Here is a 21,516-nt window from a genome sequence, read left to right as displayed (position 1 = left end):
GTACTTTTTGGGGTTTTGCTGCAGTTAAAAGGTGTGATCTCGACCAAATTTCTGCAAGGTGATGAGCTGAGACTTAATTTGAACTGCATAGGTCAATTGAATTAGAGTGGAGTGACCTGCATGACTGATGTTGTATTCTTAGCTGTAAAGAAGAAGGTAATGAAAGTCCTGCTGCATAAATGAACTTCATCATCTTTTAGAACTGAGATTGGAAATTGGATTGGATTTGGATTGGAAAACACAGATTTATATAACAATAAACTGGCATGCACGGCATGTACAGTGTTAAAATCCAATGTGAGGAAGGTTTGAAAAAAGTTGGCCACATATTGCTCCAGTATTCATTGGAAGAATGTGAACGCATCACAACAATAAATGTACTTACTGAGAGTAGATTGTATGGAGACTCTGTATAAGGAGGCATGGAGAAGGGGCTGCCATTGAACACACATGCTGTTGGGACGAATCTGGTAGGTTGACACACCAGACACCCCGAGAAACACTGAGGAAAGACAAAGAGTCGACAGCAGAGAGGTTACAGTGAGAATAAATTTACAGCTTAGAGCTTTATTGTATTCAACACCAAATTGACAAAGAGCCCTGAACCTCTATTTCATGGCCTGCTGCTACGTGAAATTTAACAGCGTGTTACTCTTGTTAGGTGTGAAGAGTGCAAATGTGTCTTTACAGATGGCCACTGCTACATTATTCATTTTGGTTTTAATATAAGTAGACGTTAGAAATTATAAAGTAAATTAGTAAAACCTAGTGTGACTTGTGGAGAGGTGCTGCATGATGCAGCAAAATGCAAAACGCCATAAATCATTTAAATACTTGATGCTCGCATGAAAGTGAGATTTTGGTGTAAGCAGACCTCCCAGGAGTCCCACTTTCCTTTGTCTAACTTTCTATTTCTTTTGTTGTTTGTCCCTTGTTAGCAGAATTTGCTGATGGTATTGAATAAACCTGGCTCCCACACCAGTAAATGGATTTTTTATGCTGGAACCATATGGCAGGTGGCTCATTTTAAATACTCTTGAATAATGCATTTGACAATCCATCATTACTTTCAATAATATGCAAAGATGCACAAAAAAATCCTTCCCTCTTGTGCACACAGGTGTACAAACTCTGCTGGCACGCATCACGTAGAAAGTGTGTGAGGCTCAAAATGAAAATAATAATAATGTTTGTAAAGGAAAATGATCAAGAATCAATATGAATGTCTAAATCTAGCACATCTTATTACATTTGCATGAAACAATGGAGGCACCCCAATGGGAAAATATTATATATAATATTTTGTTCATTCACCCTTGCATATGATTGGGTTCAAATATTTTCTCACTGTCGTACACGAATGATAATAACAATTCAGATCACAGTATTTACCCCTTCACCAGTGCTGCAAAAAACATTTTTTTACTGCTCATACAGCTAAATATAAACCACATAAAATGTAATTCGAGGGAAAACTGTGTAATTTATGGCAATGGTCCTCCAAGTGTCAATAAACATGTTTTATGCTGCGTGTTTGTATGTGTAATTTATTGGTGCAAACATGCCAGTTGGTTCCCATGATAAGGCTCCAATGACTGCAGTGCATCCTGGGAAATATGTTATTCACCCTATTAGAGTGATGAATGATTGAATGCATCTCTGGTAATACATCAGGGTAGCTCAAATGTAACGTAAAAAAAAAGGACAATGATTTAACTAAGCCCTGCGTAACATGGGGAAATGCGATACATCTGAAATTGTATCAGTGCACTGGGAACTCATTGCATCTGATACTAAATATTTGTTCTGCTGAGTATTCAGAGACAAGGTGTAGAATCCCGGGCCAGCAGTGCAGGGTAACATACAAAAATACACAAAACGATAGAAAAATGTGGATAGGAACATGAATCGGGTACATATAAATAGTATGAAAACATACACATATAGTTTTGTTGAAGTGTACTTAAAAGAGCAGGTGAGGAAAGAAACGTTGTCAGAAAAAATAAGAAACAGGCCTTGTTTCATTTGGTGCCCCAACAATGCCCAAGTGCCAAGTTTGAATATGGAGGGTTGTTAAATCTACATGTCAGTGCCTCATATTTCATCTTTCTCTCCTTATGAAACCATCTTTCATTATGAGAGCTTTATAGAGACAGGAAAGCATGAGGGAGCTGTAACTCATCCTGCAGGGGTGTGATTAAAGAACAGATGAAGGATGGCACGGCGCTGCAGCACAAATTAATAAAAAAGAAATCCTTTGAATCACAAGAATTCTCCTTTATTTACAGATCATGTGCAAATCAAACAATTAGCATTTCGTTTTCACATCGTGCTGCTCAGCATTGTGCTTTGAAGTTAAGTAAAACAGCTTTTCCCCAAAAAATCTGCAGAGAACTTTTTGCTGTGTACCAATCAATGTGAAATTCATGAGCTATTAAAATGAGAGATTAGTTGTGTCTGTGCCACTATTTGGTCCCTGCGGAGCAATCAGACATTAAGATCAAGAGGCAACAGCAAATTTTAAAGTAAGGTGACACTGCAGTTTTCTAAATGCACATGTAAGGCCAGTGACTCCAGTGATCGGATATAGTGAAAGAGTACTGCAAAACCTAAGTATGCAGACATACTGGTACAACGCAACAACTTTTCTCTTTTTCTTTCTACCCCTGATGTCAGTCTCCAGCTTCCTCTGTGTATTTGTTTTTAATGAGAAAGGCATTAAAACCTGTATTTGGTCTTACTGAGCCTGCTGATAGCAAATCTATATGCAAAAGGAATTGTTCTCACCAGCCGACAGGGAAATATTAATATCCCTGTGTCTTATCTGTCTGTTTGCTAAAGTCTCAATGGAAATTAGAGCACAAGATATCAGCAGGTATTTAATATGCATGTTGTACCGTTCCCACACTCTTTAAACTACTCCTTCTCCTCTGCTGCTTCTCTCTCCTGCTCTTAATAGTCACGCTGTCCTTTCTGAGAAATCCAGAGTGAGAACCTCAGGTGGTGGAGTCCCAATTGTAGCTCATTTAGATAAGATTTATTCAGCCTTTTTTTTTTCCCCACCCGAAATACGTGAGATTCTTCTTTGTGAAAGTTAAAAAGAACATGACTTTATCAACGCTATCACAACTCTATTTTCTGTTTAATAGTAGCTTGCATGTAACATGTCTCCTTTCAATGTGCGGACTGAAATCAGAGCTGCTCTTTGCAGCTTCATAACAAAAATAAAGATACTTACATGTCTTAGCGCTCACTAGCTGAGGCTCACTTTGTCCTGCGGGGTAGAAAGCTGTCGCCTGAACACTGTACTCTGTCCCGCTCTGCAGGTTCAGAAGGAGCATGGAGTTCACATCTTCACCCACACTGTTCTCCAAAACCGGGCCTTGAACTGAGAAACACAGGAGTACAGACGAGGTGAAGACTGGCTGTATTTCAGAATATGCACCGCAAACCAAAACAACAAAACCGTATAATGAAGACTGTAATGAAGCATTCAAATGTGGACATTTTCTCAGCTATAAGGTATGCAACGGAGTTGAGTCAACATGAGACGGTTACAGTGATTGCTACGACTCTTCACCAGATTTTTGTTTGAATTTCAACTCATGTTGGCAGCGTGATTTTGTATACATAGATTATTTTCAATGTGTGAATCAATAGCAGCCTTCACTGTTTGCTGCACATTCAATTCTGCAATGTAGCACAACACATTTGCCCTCCTGCGACTGCTTGTAACACTTTGCTATGAAAAATTGAAAAGCCATTTTCAGGTATGAAAAGTATTTTTTGTTGTTTAAAAGACTGTAATCGAGGGACATTTGGCACCTCGGGCGCATGCACATGATCAAATCCAACCTTCGCTGAAAAAAGTTTGGGCCCTGCGGCATAGATCAAGAACCTTTTCCTTTGGTAGTCGGTGGTCTCTGCAGGTTTAATGCTAATTTTGAAAGGTAGTTTTCACTGAGAGAAGGGGGCTTTTACATGTATGCTCTTGCACACATGTGCACACACAGCAATGTCAGCTGGGTGTTTCAAGAATGGTAGTTTATCATTCATGAAGAGAACTTCTTTCAAGATCTACTTTCAAGGAAAAAAATATTTATGTGTATGTACAAGTTCACTGGAAAAGAGATGGACATAGATATAAAGTAGAAAACTGATTGAGGAAACAGAGCAGTTCTTCCCAGCATGCATTGAACATGCTGTTTTTCATGTAAAGATAATAATGGACATGCACCTAGGAAATATGAAAGGCCACAAGGTTCAACCATGAGACTGATAACTATTATGGAATTAAGATTGAATAACCATGTTGTTCAAATTGAGAACTTCAAATTCAGCCTACATTAAGTCATTAGATCTTTCATTCAGGATCCCTCATATTCATAGAATATCAGGGAAACACAGGAAGTTCAGCATTGATCTGATAATTGCAGCAACACAACAGACAGTGAGGCATTAGAGTGTGAGTCTCCCCGCATGATCTTATTAATGTAGCTGGTCCACCAGCAGGGTCCTATTTGTAATTATCAGAGTCATACCAGCACCAAAACACAACATATGTTGATGTTGTGCTAGATTAAGATCTGCAATGCTACCCTTCACTTTGCTGTCTTTTTAGCAGGGGCGTAGAAACTTTTTATATTGCGTGAAATGACCAGGGAAAAATGCATACAACTTCATACACTCTCGATTGTGCTGCTTAAATAAAACAAAAGATGCAATAATAACAATTAAATGCAGTTTTGTTAAATAGCAAAGTGTTTTAAAAAGTAATAAACTCGCATGCATTTATTAAAGGGTTAATTTACTAATGAAATGAAAGCAATACAGCACAAAAAATTCAAAACAAAACAATAAAAGTAGAGCAGCGGTTACCTTATAAGTATCCAACAACTCTTTTTAAATAGGCTGCAGATTTGCATATGCAGTGCTTGTGCAGGGTGTCTGTCTGTACATTTTGTGCACTTTGGTTCATCGAGTGGGTTTTCATTTACAATATATATTGTGGCTGTATATTTGTTCAGGAAGTCCTTGCATATGCACTTTTTCTCTCCACGGCCTGCAAAAATTCTCACGGCAAAAATGGCAGGCGGGTAAAATTTATTTCCCTTCGACTTAATTCCTAAAATCGGATTAATGCAGCCTGTCTGCTTCAAGCTGGATGCTCAGAGACACAGTAATTGTGTTGAGATGACTAAAAACAGACACGGAAACAATAAAGACCGGAGCCTTGCCTTGGAAGGATGAAACAATTAGCACCAGACGAGCAGCAGAACAGTGAAAATGGGCTTTGATGGTGCTTCAGGACAAAGATGAGAAAGGCTAATGTCTTATTTTAGTGCTGGATTGTTGACATTTTGTTTAAAGCCTCAAGCTTCCTGTTTGAAAAAAAAAAAAGAAAAAAGAAAAGAAAAGAAAATAAGAGTTTACTATCAGGAAAGCCAAAACACCCAGAGTATGGTTGTTTTTTTAAAAAAGTTATTATGCATCTGTCACAGGTTTGTCACTGCTGCTGGATCCTCATGTACCAAAAGGATTAGTACGTTTGGATGAGCCTGGTCCCAGGGGCAAAGCAGGCTCCAATGAAAAGACATACTCCCTATTCTTGACAGATAACAACACATCGATATCTGTGTGTGCGTGCGTTGCTGCGTGCGTGCGTGCCTGCGTGCGTGCGTGCCTGCGTGCGTACTATAAAGGCATGTGTGAAAGCATATCTGTGTGCATGGATGTATACATACAGTATTATGTAGTATAGTGATAAATAAACTTATGTGTCTTGTTCTTATGCTGATAAAAACCTGCATCTGAGTGAAATGTCGATTCGAGGACCTGTGCGCCTGCGTACACGTACCATAGATGGGCTGGTAGACGATCCTGTAACCCTGTGCAGGAGATGTTGGTGGATCCCAGCTGATCCTGAAGCGGTTGTACCACTCTTCTGACACTCGCAGGTTTTCGGGTGAAGCGAGGGCCACTGCCAAAATGACATTAAAATCAGTTTCCAGAAAACAGTTGCAGAACAACTTCACTTAGTTTTAGAGGAAGACGACTGGTAGCAAAGTTCTTGAAAATGATGAAGGCTCTTTCTGTAGCAGTCAGTTTTCAATGTTTTGACTGTATGATGTGGGACTGAACATCATTTGAAAGCTTTTGATACCTGTGTGGAGGAAACAGCAGCAAGTTTTTAACGCCTCCACTTTACTCTCGCCTCTACTGTTACTATGACTGCATTTTGTTAGTACATTTTCTTTACTGAACTTCGTTTTATGGGAAAAAGAAAAGGTAAATATTGTATAAACACAGCCAGCCATACGAAAAAACAACAAAACAACAATAGATAAAACATTGTGCAACTCTGGCAAACTTGTATACAAATCTGAAAGTTTTAAATTACTAAAGATGATTAAACTTGTAAAAGTTTTAATTATAAGTAATTTCCCAGTAGTTTTGCTTATTAAGATGTTCTAGGGCAGTGTTTCCTAAACTCTGGGTCAGACCAATTGTATATTGAAACAACAGAGAGTGAGATTACCATGTTTAGAACAATTGTTTTCCAGATTAAAAAATTAATTTTTTCACTACACAGTTTGGGTTGAATGCGCTCCTCTTTCTTTCTTTCAAGCATTCTCTAATAAATATTATTCATATCAAATTATTAATATTTTCATGTTTTCTTGTGCCCTCATAAGTAGTTCATAAGTGTAGTGATATTGTGTTTGGGTCTCAGGGTCTCACTAAACTTTTGTTATGTAACTTGAGTTGAAAAACCGCTGCTCACTAAATTGTACTTGAAATATGTTATCTGTGCCATTAAGATGCAAAATGATGTCCCACACGTGTCTTCACTACTACAAACTACAATTTCCAGTTTTCTGTATTTGACTTTTTCTGACTGTGATCAATATTGAGCGTCAATATGACTTTGCTTCTCATTCAGAAACACAAATGGTCAATAGAAAGAGAAACATAAATACAAGTGTTACATTATCTATCCATAGTGTCCTAGACCAACTAATGGTTGATCATTATTTCAAGCAGTGATCCTGAAAACACAAAGAAACAAAACAATCATCACTGGAGATACAATCTCTCTGGACTCTGATTCATCACCAATCCACTGTCCAAGTTTTTATTTGCATTGCAATGAGCTATGGTTCCCTCATGTAATAAGACATTATATATCGTCTGATATTTCAGTTCTCTGAGCGATGATGAGACGGTCTCATAGCAGGGAATCAGGAGACTAGTTGAGAAAATCAATTAGAATCGAGAAAATAATTTAATCGTCTCATTAATGAGAGGAGCTGCTGTAATTATGAACGGCCTTTATTAAAAACAATTAGGAGCACATCAGTATTTGTCATCAGTTTAATTCATGCCCTCCTCTGGGAAAGGATATTAATGCAAAATTAACGCGACGCAAATCAACGCTCGCGCTCTAATAAAATTTGTTGTGATTAACTTTCAGATTTGTCGCATTCACATCATTTGCATCTTTGTGTAATTGAAACTGAAGAGATGACAGCTCACCGTGGTCTCAACTCTCCGTGTGTGTGTGTGTGTGTGTGTGTGTGTGTGTGTGTGTGTGTGTGTGTGTGTGTGTGTGTGTGTGTGTGTGTGTGTGTGTGTGTGTGTGTGTGTGTGTGTGTGTGTGTGTGTGTGTTGGAGTCTTACATGTGGATCCTAGTGTAGAGACACTGATGCCGTCCTGTCCGTCCTTGTACACCGGTGTGACCGTCACTTTATATTGTGTGTTTGGTAGTAACGGCTGGAGCACTGCTCTCCTCTGACTGAAGGGAACTGACACCTAGACACACACACACACACACACACACACACACACACACACACACACACACACACACACACACACACACACACACACACACACACGAATGAGGTAAGGGCTGAAGAGGCAGGATCGTGCGGAATCACACAATGTGCTCATCGCCACTAGCTTATAGAAATATTTCAGATTGTTGAGGGTGAAACGTGAACAGAAGTACCTGTATAATCTGCTTACTGCTTAAGAAAAATGAACAGTTTCATTCATAAAGTCAGCTGATAACAACACTGACACACAGAACATTAAAGAGAGGTAGTACTTCTATTTATGTGTATTAGAAGCCATTTCTTGTTTATAAAATAGTCCCTTTCTCCAGTAGTTACTGCGGGCTAAACTGCAAAGCAAAACAACTGCACAATAACTTTATGCAAAAGATCTAATACATATAACATTACCTTTGAAGCCAAATATGTGGATGCATTGTGAACCCAGACTGAAGTAACTGAGCTATTGAGTCTCCAATAAACTCAATAATGAAACTTACTCTCGGTAGCTCCTTCTTTATTGAACTCATTTATATGAAAAGCATGCACATCAGAAAGCCCTCAAACATTTGGAGCTCTACTCGCAACAACGCTCCTGCTTCTCAAAACAAGACTTTACCACAAGCAAGCTGAAAGATTAACTTTTATTTATTGTGCTAACCACACTGATCCATGGTCAAATGATGATGTGCGTGTGAGGGACAGATTTGAAAGGAAGAGGCAGAGGAGGGTGTGTGAAGGTAAGGCCAGGTAAAGCTGTGAGTGCCCGAGCTCTGGGAGGAGCTGTCCGCTGAGACTGTGGTGCTGAAACCCTTCCAGCGTCAAAGCTGAAAGGCACACAAACATTTTAAATAAATAAGCAAATAACCCCTACTTTAAGAAACACACTGAACCATCTTTTCCACTCTCCTCATTGCACTGCACCAAAGCACGTCCGAACTTTTAAACAGAGGTGCGACCTGAAGCAACCCTTATCTGTCAGCTGGCAGGCAGGTTTAAGCCTTTCTCCCATTCTGTTCAGCTATTGTTTCTTTTGCCACCTCTCTTTGTTTCTCCTGCTCTTTTCTCCGCTGCCCTCCATCTCCACTCCCAGTGAGGTAAATGGCTGCTGAAAAGATAATGGAATGTCTTCTGGCTTGGCCTGGCCTCTCCATCTTCTACAGCTCTGACACCACGCAGGGAAATTAAAACGCGGGAGGAGGAAGGAGAGGGAGAGGGAAGGAAAGCAAAGGGGGAGAAAAGCAGAGAAATGGAGGTAGCAGAAGGAGGAGTGTTTCTGTGTGTCTGGGTCAGCACGTGGCACTGAGCATAAGGGCTCTTAGAGAAGATAGAGGGATCACAAGAAGAGGATGAGTGGCCCGGGACTAAAAGTGTAATCACTTTCGTGATTCCAGCAAATGACCCAACGCTGACCACTGTAGTGCCATCAAGTTAGTTGAATGATTGAAACAACAAGGATCTTCCTCTGAGCACAACATCATGGAATCTATAAAACTAATGTTCACAGTTCACCAGGAGAGAATTGTGTGTATCTCTACATGAAAGTTTCAAGGCCCAACAGCTTCAAGAACACATACTAACTCAAGCCATCTCGGGTGATCTAAAATAGTTCTTAGAAGAAATATAGGATAGGACTGGATCGCTCTCCAAACTCTCCATCTGCGCTCGATCATCTGTGAATGATTTTTGTAGCAGTGTGAGATCACATCGTGATCAACTCACATACTCCTCCTTGTGTTCACCATCGGGGCCGGCATAGGAGACCCTGTAGCTCCCCACGCTGGGGTCCTCCAGCTCCCACAAAGCCTCCAAACTCTGGGTGGTCTCGTCACTCAGCCGAAGGTTCCTCACGGCCAGAAGGTCCGCTGTGACACCACATCGCACACAGCAGTGACTACACTGAGTTACTGCAGAATTTACACCTCGAAAACTGAAATGAAATCTTGGCTTAAACACTTTCATCACAACTGGGGTTTAGGAAAAAACGTCAGTCAAAACACCAGCCTGCTGAAAGAAATGATAGCAGCAGCTGTCAAAGGAATACCAACATCCGCTGCAAAGATGACCAAAATCCAGAGCAGGTGAGGCTCAAAAATAGCAAAGAACATTTAATTGTTTTGTTTTTTTTATCATCGGTTTCAAAAGGTTTTGAACAAAAGAAGACCTGAGAATCAGTTTGAGGGCTTCCACGTATAATACATGATTAATTTGACTATTTGGGGGCGCATGAGGTTGTAATGGTTAGCACTCTGATGCCACAGAAGTTATCAAATATAGTAACTTTAATCTACTAACCTTCAAAAAAATACAAGAAACTTTACATCAATAAACTGTAACTTTCACAATGATCACTTTGACTTCCAAACAAAGCAGACGTGGTAAATTTGAAGGAAATTAAGCAACAATTTGAATATAGAGGACATGTTTTCTTTTCTTTTTTTCAAGCCATGAACTGAGAAACTGCTCCGACTCCGGAAGCCTGCCATTCATACAAAGCACATTGATGGCTTAAAGATTTGAGATAATATCCTCTGAACTTTAGTCTCCCTGGGAAGTTGAGTCAGTAAACAAACAAACTTAAGAGACCAAACAAACTTTTTTTTTAAAGATTAGCTTTAAGCCTTTTGCATCTCGCAAAGACCATGTCATCAAAGGCTCGGAGTTTATCAGCGATAGTTTGAACAGCGTGGGGTTCTTGTGAGGCCTCACTAATGCTTCTTGAAACTCAATCATAAGCAATGGCCAAAACTTTGCAACAAGGACTTGGTCGAGATGTGGCTGCACTTTGGCAGCATTAGCACTGGCAGCTCGAGGAGTCTTTCAAATCGCAATGGCAGAGGAGTTTGTTGACAGATGCCTTGGCTCCAGTCATGATTAAAAATTGGGCAATCCTTCTGTAAGGATGGTTTTTCAAAGAGACGACCGAGTGAAATTAGTATGCTGCCCACTGGACACGTGCTAGCAACACAATTTAAAGCAACTCTGTTGAGGTTCTGACATTTACTAATGCATAGGACAACTTTGAAAACAAGACGTTACATCACAGCCACAACCACAGATGTCACGTTACATTGCAGCATGGCTTTTTTTTATTTTATTAAAAAAAAAAAAAAGACCAATTCGCAGGCTTTTACCTGTGGTTGTGGTGGCAACTGTTGTCGTCTTAGTCACTGGGAGGAAATAAGAGCATGAATCAAAATAATTGAGCACAAGGTCTCTTTAACAACTCATTGTGTCATTAACTGAGCCAATTGCACATAAATGCATAACACATTATTGATGGGGGAAATTGATTTTCCTCTTCTGAGATAAACTCAGATAAACAAATCAATGCAAAGCTTTGCACTGACTCAGAAATGCAAATTCTGTGATCCTAAAACTCACCCCTGATCTAAATGTCTTACAGAAAGCAGCAGACAACGGGCCAGTCAGATCACAGGCTGAATTTAACACATCAGCGCAAGAATTATATCACTATAATATGATACTTATACATGTAGTCAGACATCTAGCTACAAGAGGGGCCACATTTTTGACAAGCATTTATGACAACTTTGATATATGGGGGAGGATGCCTTTTCTCAAGAAAACATTAAACAAAATGCAGGAATAAACTATAAATCAAAATGAGTCTTTCTTTTTTTAAGTACAGTGCAAAACCATAAGTGGAACAGTTAGAGCGATTGCACACACACATAACAGCACTTAATATTATCTCAAAATGTGAAAAACACAAGGGAGTCCAGCATAAAGCCAAATATTAGTAACACTTCCTCCCACACTTTGAAAAACTCTGAGTGAAACAGACAATTGAAGCAGATGTTTACGCAACAATACCTGCTGGATTGTTTTCATTGGTAATTAAAAACATGTGATTTCACTTACACGTGGTCTCTGCTACAGAAACAGTGTCGCTCTCGGATTCATCTTTGAAAACAGCCGTCAGCATCACTTCATATTTAGTAGAAGGGCTGAGACCATGCAGAGTGTATCTGTTATCACTTCCACTCAAGACCACCTACAGAAAACACACACACACAAATCTCACATTACATTTGATTTATAACAGTATGATTCACCCAATGGTCTACTTAGGAGGAATTATATTTCAAAAAGTGTAAGCTCCATTGTTTTATGACCCGTTTTTAATGATTTATGCAAAGTGTCAAACCACATGGGACTTTAACAGCAAAAATGTAATTATATAACAATTTAATCCGGTGTATTATTATGTATGAAAAAAATGTAGTGGGTTAAAGGTATTTGGGTTAAAACTGAAGTAATTTCTACGAAATATTGATGAAAATCTGTAAAACCTGCACACAACTACATCTAATTAGATCAGATCATGTGTATTGTGTCATGTCAGATTTCATTGTTCTGTAGTTGTTTTCTGTTACTGTATTCACTTAAATAGGCTGAATACAAAGACTTTCCTCAGTTTCCCTCAAAATGCAATAAAATATTTGGGTATGAACCAACACGCCGACAAGATTATTTATATCCTAAGTACAACTCCAGACATTGAAAACCAAGGTCATCACTGAGTTTTAGTGGAGAAAGCTGCTAAAAGCATAAAATAACAGATCGCCTCAGTGCTCGTAATTTCTGTCATGAAGACAGCGCGTAAATATTTCCACAAGCTGGCTGTCTACGAAAACAAACATACACTCGGTATGCGGCTTTCTTGTAATACTGCGCTGAATTTATTACGACTTGTAAATAAATAGCAAAGCATTTAGAATAACTTATTCAGCTGCAATACTATCTTTATTTTGAGGACTTATCGTAGCTACATTATATGAGCATTAAAGATGACAATGTTTTCCTTGAATGTAGGAAGTTTCCAGCTGGATCAAATGCTACTCCAGAAGTCCAAAACGACCACTATAATTTGTATTACACTGAGACAAATCGCGCCCCGAGATACACACAAATAGGGTCATCGGAGGTGCTGCTTCTTTCCACTGAGATTAAGTCTGAAATTAGAAGGTCCTGGAGATGACTCAGTAATCATGTGCAGAAATGTGTTTCTTTACGAAGCTCAGTTACATGCAGATTTGACCACAGGGGCCGGCCATTTGTGCTCTCACCAGTGCAAAAGCATCTTCAGTGAGTCATTGTCTCAGTCTCTGTTTTACATTTTTGTGCCGTTAGTGCGATATATTTCCATATTGTTCCCTGAGAGTAAAACACTCGCTTTATCGATTAAAAAAGACCACAAAAGGCCCCAAAACAGGTATTGGATTATAATTTAGCTTTATTTTCATATTTCATTGTGTCTCAGTGTTGCATGTGTACATTTTTTCTCTCTTATCAGACAAAACAATCCAGAGCAGAGTGCGTGCGTGCGTGCGTGCGCGCTGTATGAGAGTGACAAATGAAAGAGCTGCAAGTATGCCTATTGTCTGGGCTGGTGATATTACCACCCCACCTCTCCAACTCCCCAGAGTGTTATTTTCAGCTCTGATGACTCTCAGCAAAACACAAACACATACAGGCTCACACAACCAGCGCACACAGTCTGAGGGCTCTATCGCTGCCTCCCAGCTGTCTCTAAACCCCCAGATCATGGTAATAAAACATACAAGCCATTAATTTCTAGATTTATTCAGCCCTTTTTTTTATAGTCAACCATGCCAAGGGTTTTTCAAGCCACCAGTACTGCAGCTGAGCTCCTGTGTGAGTCTTAAGAGTAGACTTCTCTTCATGTGGCCACAGTAAGTAGAGCCTCTGGGTTGAGCTATAATATATGGGCTTCTGTCAAAATGAAACATTTTGACTAAGTGGAGATAATTTATCATCTGATGCTTAATTACTATTATTTATGTGCATATTTTCTGTAAAAAAAAACAACTAATTTGTTAGTCATTTGTGTGCCATAGTAATGATTCAGATTTTTGTCCCTCTCATGAGGCTACATGTAATATGCAGTAATCAGTGGTGGAAGCTGCTATATATACTATCAGTTTGGCTTACACATATACATTTATCAACATTTATGTATTGAAAGGTAAACCTCCTGACCTCTTTTGTGTCGCCACCAGTGAACGGTGCCCAGGAGAGTCTGTAGAGGACAATGTCATCTGCAGAATGATCCCAGCTGACCTTGAAGTTGTCGGTGTGGACGTCAGAAGAGCGTAGATTCAATGGACCAGGTACTGGAGCTAAGAAAAAAAGACATCCCTTATTTCTGTTCTTTCAAACCCAATTGTTAAAGGTTTAGAAACTTCAAGGAGTTTTGGGTTTTTTTTTTAACACTGATTTGACAGTCTTCAGCCAATTTATTTCCCCTTTAGGTTTAGCAGTTATTTGAGTAAAAAGTTGCAAAAAACTTTGATGGAGATTTCTGGTGTGAGCATTAAGCCTGCAGGCTCTAACCATTTCATACATCTTCACTAAAGCAATTTGAAAGTACAAACCCATTTGTGCTAGTTTCTTAAATGTGGTCCACTGCACTAACTTGGCCAGGAGATAAATAAAAATCAACGTTGTCCTTTAAAGTGAGCGCAGCCAGACATACATTTCTTTGCGCTGACTCAGCAGTGCAGCCCAACTGCTTGTTGCTTAAAGGGATATTCCTACAAATCAATATCTGTTAGCGTGACAGAATAGTCAGGGACAGCGAAATGACCTTTTAATGTGACGGCACTATTATGCCGAGGTGTAAATGAGATGGGCACCGCGCCAAAGTGGCAGAAGGACCAGTAAGGGTAATAAAATTCAACGCTGTTTGGCAGTATGAGAAAGTGGTTTGCCTACAAATGATAGCGATATAACTATTTTCTGGAAAATGAGCAGAAATTGCCCTCAGTAGAGAGGAGGAATGAAATAACACCACTGAGTACTACAAATTCAGACATAAAAAAAAGACCAAAAAAAAAAGAATGACTGCACCACTGGTGGTAACCTATATTTGTCAAAATATGTTGGCAGAAGATACAAAAAGTTCGTGAACTTACTGACCACTAAGCTTTCTACACTGTCTCGCGATTTCTTTGTGTGTTCTTCCTGTAATGTGACAGTGTCTTACTTGTGGTGAACCCGTCAGTGAGTGGCTCAGATTGGCCGTCGCTGTAAAGGGCAAAGATGGCCACCGAGTACTCCATCAGAGATGTCAGCTCGTCGAGGTCATAAGAACTCAGAGGACCCACCTCCACCTGCAGGACACGCACATATAATACCACACATTCCATGAAAAACACGCTGTTGTGTCTGGGAAAAAAATAAATAAAGAACACTTCAATCACAATCAGCTCAAAAGGCTCCAAGGCCACTCAAGTTCTTTGTAGTGATTTTCTCTGATTCCTGGTGTGTACAATACTGCCAAAGCGAATTAAGCATTTCCGGAAGAGTGACCTTTAGCAACAACAAGCTCTGATTCGCAAGCAACACTCCACACAGGCATTCAAGTTGTGCACTGAAACGCACACATTGTGTCCAAATGGGTGACTACAATATCTGTGCAATTTCCAAGATGATTTATATCGGTGCTCAATAGTAATTTCGACCTGACACTCACATACTGTTAAGCCCTGTAATTAATTTCCTCTGTATTCCTTACCCCCGTTATTTCTACTACTAATCTTTCCTCATTCAGACACAGATACCCTCAGATGCAAGAGGCTGTCAAAAGATCAACTAGTACTCCACATTTTAAAGGCATTAATCACACGCACACAGCACGCACCACTTCTGTTTCTAGTCCGTCTGTCTTGACCCACATGATGCGGTAGCCTTTGACTCCACTGGGCGCAGGATCCCAGCTGATGTGAGCTGAGTTGTGAGTGATGTCGGAGAACTGGAGGTTGCTGGGAGGAGGCAGCGGCACTGGAGGAAAAGAGGGAGTGAAAGCAAGCAATTGATGAGTGTTTGAAGGGTTCTTGAGATTAGTACAGGCCCAAAAGAAAGGACATACTTTGTCCTGACACAAATTTTAGATGCCCTCGTGTTCATATTTTGCTGTGTGCACTTGTATTTCACCTTCAAGAGTTTTGTTCTGTGTGTGAGCATCTTGTTACGTTTACTGCTACATTATCTACAGTCACAATACTTTTAAATCCAACCCTCTATCTGCATCCTTCATATTTCCCACCTGAGTGTCTGTGTGTTTAGTAAGTTTGTGTTAAGACCGTTATTACTATGGCTTTTTATTCTTAGTCGGTCGGTCCAGCCTCCCATGCCGACAGAGTTTAGTCTAAGACAAGATCCTCCCCCTCAAAAAAATAGATAAGGGTCATCAGAAAAAAGTGCCAAAGTTGTGGTGCACCAGACAGAACTGGCAAACTCTCAGCACGGCACATGAAAGCACAGAGAGCGGAGGGACAATGAGACACAGCGGAGAACAATCAAAGATAATGAGACATCTTGGCACCTGAAGGCAAAGACCCAGCTGAAGGGCAGACACTGACATAGCCACAACATGACACATGCTAAAAAACTAAAACCATAAACCAAGCAGCATAAATCATAAAACAAGAACAATGAAAACAATGGTGTGAGAGCTGAAGCACAGGGAACCATGGAGGGTTGACACATATAGAAAATGTGGCGAGAATAAATACGTAAAGCCTCAGAAAAGACCAAACAAAACACTTAACTGTAGCTCTCTGTCAGCCATGTCCAAAGTCATAAACTTTATTCCGTTCATTTATTTTACCCATCTATTTATTCAACACTATTGTGCCATGTTTTAGAATTTCTGGTGTTTTCGGTGTGAAATCCTACCTCCGAGTGTCTTTTTTAGGTAATAAAAGTTATGTTCTAAAGCACCTCGTGAGTCTCATGTTTGGGTCATTTCAGAGAATCTGGGACTTTATATCAGACGCCTTGTTACACATTCACTCTAATTTAAAAAAGAATCTTTAAGATATTGTTGGGAAACGCAACACACAGAAAATTCTACTAATACATAATTATTTTGGAAGGAATTTTCCACCTGTGTGCAGTTTGACCATATTAAACAGAACATGAAGTTGTCACACAGCTGCTATTTTGTAAAGTTCAACAAAACAGTTTTCTTTATGTTATAATGAAATATATGTTGCTTTACTTTCTCTTTGAACACTGGGCTCATGGGTGTAAGTCCTAATGTTATTTTTAAAAGATATTAACAGGGTCATGTTGAAGTAAACTTCAATATTTCTAAACTTATAAACTTTATTCCTACAAAGGTATGCAAGTTGTTTCAGTGTAGGATGTTAGGATGAAAGATGAAAATGGCCGAAGACTTTGTGCATTGCTCACATGTGGTTTCCTGGTTCGTAATGGGATCGCTGGCCTCGTCTCCATACATGGCATAAACAGTGACCGTGTATTCAGTGTGAGGTACCAATCCATCCAGCTCCAGCTCTGTAACTGCATCCGACAACTTGATCTGTGGACAAAGAGGTACAAACGCATGCATTGAGCAGTTAAAACTGTGGACGAAAAGTGGATTTCTTCCCCAAAGAAATCCTGATTACCTCCTTCTCTTCCATATCTTTGTCATCTGTTAGCGGAGTGTACAGCAGCATGTAGCCAGAGACTCCCTCCACACTGTCCCATCTTGCTTTCATGGTGTTGTAGGTGGTGTCGGACAGCTGGAGGCCGGTGACAGTGGGAAGTGCCACTGTGCACAAACACACACGACCACACATAGATATACACACATTTCATTCAAGAGGGAATCACATGAATAATGTTTCTATCCTTCAATAATACATTTTTAGAGCAGCATGACACTTTTGTAGATGCGTGTCTTATGTCTGCTCGAATGATGTCTGGCTTCCAGACTTCTGAGCTTCCATCATTAACTCGTGCTCTTAAATGTTGACGGAAGAGTTGGCGCGGGGCTTTGTACGAACATTTCCACGCGTGTGTTTATGTTTAAGAATCAACTTACGGGTTGTTTCGGATCCTCGCAGAGCCTCGCTTGCCTCGTTCGCATACACAGCAAACACAGCCAGCTGGTACTTGGTGAGAGAGCTTAGATGCTGCAGCACCAGTGAAGTCTCGCTGCCGTCCACCACAGCCTGGGGTGAAGGAGGGCGAGTCCGGGGAGGAGAGCGGAGTGTGAAAGATGGATGGAGGGGACGAAAGTGCAGAAATGGATGAGAAAACCACGAAGGAGGGGGTAGAGAGACAAAGAATGGTGGAGAAAATGGAAATCAGGGGGGAAAAATGCGTGTGAAGGATGGAAAAGACAAATGGGTGAGCAGAAGGATGAGATTGGGAGAAAAGGATTGAAACAAGAAGGGAAAGGAGGGTAGAAACAATCAATTCATTGAATAGGATGAAGCACAAATGCCTAAAGCTAGATTCTTATGCATGCAGGAATGAAAGGATGAGAGTTGAGATAGAGATGAGGTCTGGCCTCAGCCAGCTGGAAAGGTCTCCTCGCATGCAGCTCCACAACATCTGGCCCCTGTAAACCCAGCTAAGCAAAGATTTTATGGTTTCTGTGGTCACATTCATTGAAAAAGAAAAATTAAATCATGCAGGTGCCGGCCACAATATAATTTCTAGTGAGTCTTTGTCACCTGCATGGCTGATCCTGGGAGCCGTAAAGGGTGAGATGAAAGTGAAAGGTTGGGCTAAATGATACCACCAGTGTCTGAAGGAAAAACTGATCCCAAACTATAAACCGACCCAGATAATTCTCACAGGTGCAGTAAATATGATGGAAAAGCATAGCGTGCCCACCTTTCTCTGCTCCTACTGGCTGCAGTGATTTTTATAGTTCATGCACACATGCATGCATAGCTGCATCTCAGAGTTCTGAGCTTTGTGGTTGCAATGCTGAGTTTGTTCTTTCAGTTTATGTTGCAATAAATCATTGTCTAGCATCTTCCTTGTTGACTTCCTCAGGGTTTCCCAATTCGACCTGGAAAAACACTTGAGTGCAGTGGATATTGTGGCGTTCACAGCAAAGTGCAGGCTTTTTACCTCCTGAGGCTCCCCTCCCTGAGCCGGATAATAAACCACCCTGTATTTCTCTACGTTTCCTGGGGCATGGCTCCACGACACTCGAAAGCTCCGGGCTGTGACGTGTGATGTCTCCAGGTCAAATGGTGCTCCTATTACCTCCAGTGGAAGTTCTGGGGAAAAAGGAAAAGAGCACGGCATGTGACTGAAGTTTTAATTCGACGAGCCTTCATCATTTTGGATAGGTGACTTGATAAAGTCTGGTTCAAGTTAGTCTGTAAATTCTCTCTTTTTTGTTTTTGCCCTGTGATTAACTGGCAACTTGTCCAGAGTGTACTCTGCCTTCACCTATTGTTAGCTGTTATCCTGCATTGGATGAAGCGGTATATAAGATGGACTGGTAGGTAAATGGACAGACAAACACAGCATGCTATATATTGTTCACTTGAACAATAGCAGCTGGAATACAGCTGTAACAACTCACAATCTGTGTGGTTTTCCTCCTTCCTCCCACTGATGAATAAAATACCATACCATACAATGTACAAACATTAAAACTATTTGTCTTTTCCTCTTTGCTCTCTGCTTACTCAGCTTGATATCTTTGTCCTGTTGCTCCACCTGTTCACACACTGTTCTGGTCAGTCCCTCCACGATGGAGCTCATGATGTTGAAGTCGGCCACATTGTAGACGTGAGTGTTGTGTGGCTCTGTGGCGATGGAGCGCAACTCATTCTCATCGGCATTTTTCACACCTGGAAAAGTATAAGCGCACATGATTGTCAAAATAAAACCCCTTATAGCAGCTCTCGTTGAAATACTTGGAAAATGAAAAATGAATTCTTGGGCATGGTGAAAAAATGTATTCTTGAAAGTAGTCAAAATGTTTTTAAACGGCATTAATTTCATGAATTGTAAAAAGTTACACAGTGTTCTGACTGCCTCCTCGACATTAATAATTACTACTGTTCCTCAATATGTGTTCAATTCAAAGTGCCAATGTATGATACATTCTAACCATTTTTATAAAATCAAGACACAAGCAATGTCAATCTTTGGTGCAACTGTTTAGTAATATAATCTGTGGTCATGACATGTCATTGACAATTAAATGTATACAAATGCACCAATGCCTGAAGAATTCTGAGGTTGAAAGCAGTGTTGTGGCCTCTATCAAGGCTTCTTCTCCTCTGTGCTGGTGTTTATGTGTGCATGTCGATTCTAACCGATGGCAAAAAGCTCAACGCCAGCTTTTCGCAGACTCTCTGCAGGTGGTATGACATCATCTTGGGACTTCCCGTCTGTGATTAGGATCCCGATCTTAGGTACACCGAGACGTGAGCCAGATTCAGGTTTAAAACAGTTTTCCCATATAAAAGTCAGCGCGAGGCCTGTGGAGTGTGACAGAGATAATCGTACAAGAAAATAAAAAATGCAGAAGAAAGTAGATACAGAATAAAAGAACAAGATCAATGATTACAGCGAAATAGCAAGTATTCAGAGTACAATTCTATCAGATTCTACTTGATCAGAAAAGCAGAGGAGATTAAAGCACCTGTGAGGGTATTTCCTCCTTTGTAAGGCAGGTTCTTCACAGCATCAATGACGGCATCTTTGGTAGAAAAAGCATTCAAATGCCACTCTATCCTGGGATCACCGCTGTACTGAGCCAGACCTACAAACACACATTTACATACACACACCTTGTCATTACAAACATATTGGTCACAGGACTCTCCCATCTGTTCAACCATTGAAAGTCGCCGTGACCTACCGATTCTCGTCTTATTGATGCCGACATCAAAGGCGTTGACCAGATTTTCCAAGAACATACGGACCAGCCGGAAGTTGATGCGACCGATACTCCAGGAGCCGTCCACCAGGATCACGATATCTGCAATGGCCTCGGTGTGGCACACAAACTGAACTAGATGAGATGAAAGAGAAAAACAGAGCGGCATGAATTCCAGTTGCCTACTTCAGCACAGGAACAGGAGAAGAAGACATAGGGTGAAGTGGAAAGTAAAGAGTGAAAAGATCAGATCACAGTGTTTTCAATCAGGATGTATGGGTTTTTCAAGGGGAAAAAAAGACACACTAAATGTTTAAGTATAGGCAGGTTCATATATTCTTTATTGAACAAAGGCCATGCAATATAAAACATTTGAAACATCTCAATGACACAAACACACAATCTTCTGCATATTTTCTTTTGATCTTTTCTAACAACATGTACAGAATACTACATAAAGGAAAAGTTGCATCCTGAGAACGTCCTTTGAACTTTTGTTCAAAACTTTTTCTTCAGTATTTTCTTCAACCTGGTTGCCGGTATTAATCTCCAACCATGATATTGGAAAACTGACTCACTTTATATGTGAGAAATCCTTTTAAGGGCGCTTCTGCTGCTGAATCCAAAACTGAGTGTAGACATGAGTCTACGAGTCAATACTATTGAAGTAATCTTATGCACATGCACACAATCACGCACGCAGGCATGCACGCACACGCACAGGTTTGTCAAACTTCAACTGTCCTCTGCTCTTGATATCTCTTCACATAAAATGGAGTAATTCACATAATGTGCGCTTTCTTGTTGTACACAAACACACACATTCACTTACACACACACACACACACACACACACACACACACACACACACACACACACACACACACACACACACACACACACACACTAATTCCTATCTGTTCATTCATTCATCATAATTCTATACCTGCTTATGTTGTCATCCCACATAATACAATATAAT

General features: G+C 40.3%; 1 protein-coding gene across 1 annotated transcript in view; it reads right to left on the bottom strand.

Annotated features, from left to right (window-relative positions):
• The window catches only part of col14a1a (collagen, type XIV, alpha 1a), a 147,384-nt gene that overhangs the window by 82,178 nt on the left and 43,690 nt on the right, over window positions 1-21,516 (bottom strand). The window contains exons 6-23 of the mRNA XM_080470929.1: window positions 20,516-20,668; window positions 20,297-20,416; window positions 19,968-20,132; window positions 19,332-19,496; window positions 18,763-18,914; window positions 17,720-17,849; window positions 17,301-17,446; window positions 17,083-17,212; window positions 15,527-15,666; window positions 14,870-14,996; window positions 13,864-14,003; window positions 11,722-11,854; window positions 10,971-11,006; window positions 9,559-9,701; window positions 7,681-7,813; window positions 5,858-5,980; window positions 3,239-3,388; window positions 386-502 (exon numbers count right to left, since the gene is read on the bottom strand). Of these exons, the coding sequence (XP_080327055.1) occupies window positions 386-502; window positions 3,239-3,388; window positions 5,858-5,980; window positions 7,681-7,813; window positions 9,559-9,701; window positions 10,971-11,006; window positions 11,722-11,854; window positions 13,864-14,003; window positions 14,870-14,996; window positions 15,527-15,666; window positions 17,083-17,212; window positions 17,301-17,446; window positions 17,720-17,849; window positions 18,763-18,914; window positions 19,332-19,496; window positions 19,968-20,132; window positions 20,297-20,416; window positions 20,516-20,668 (2,403 nt within the window). The remainder of the gene's footprint in view (window positions 1-385; window positions 503-3,238; window positions 3,389-5,857; window positions 5,981-7,680; window positions 7,814-9,558; window positions 9,702-10,970; window positions 11,007-11,721; window positions 11,855-13,863; window positions 14,004-14,869; window positions 14,997-15,526; window positions 15,667-17,082; window positions 17,213-17,300; window positions 17,447-17,719; window positions 17,850-18,762; window positions 18,915-19,331; window positions 19,497-19,967; window positions 20,133-20,296; window positions 20,417-20,515; window positions 20,669-21,516) is intronic.

The sequence above is a fragment of the Lipophrys pholis genome (assembly GCF_963383615.2).
Source record: "Lipophrys pholis genome assembly, chromosome: 9".
Classification (NCBI taxonomy): Eukaryota; Metazoa; Chordata; class Actinopteri; order Blenniiformes; family Blenniidae; genus Lipophrys; species Lipophrys pholis.
The sequence above is the reverse complement of the archived record's forward strand: the minus strand, read 5'-3'. Positions and strand labels throughout refer to the sequence as shown.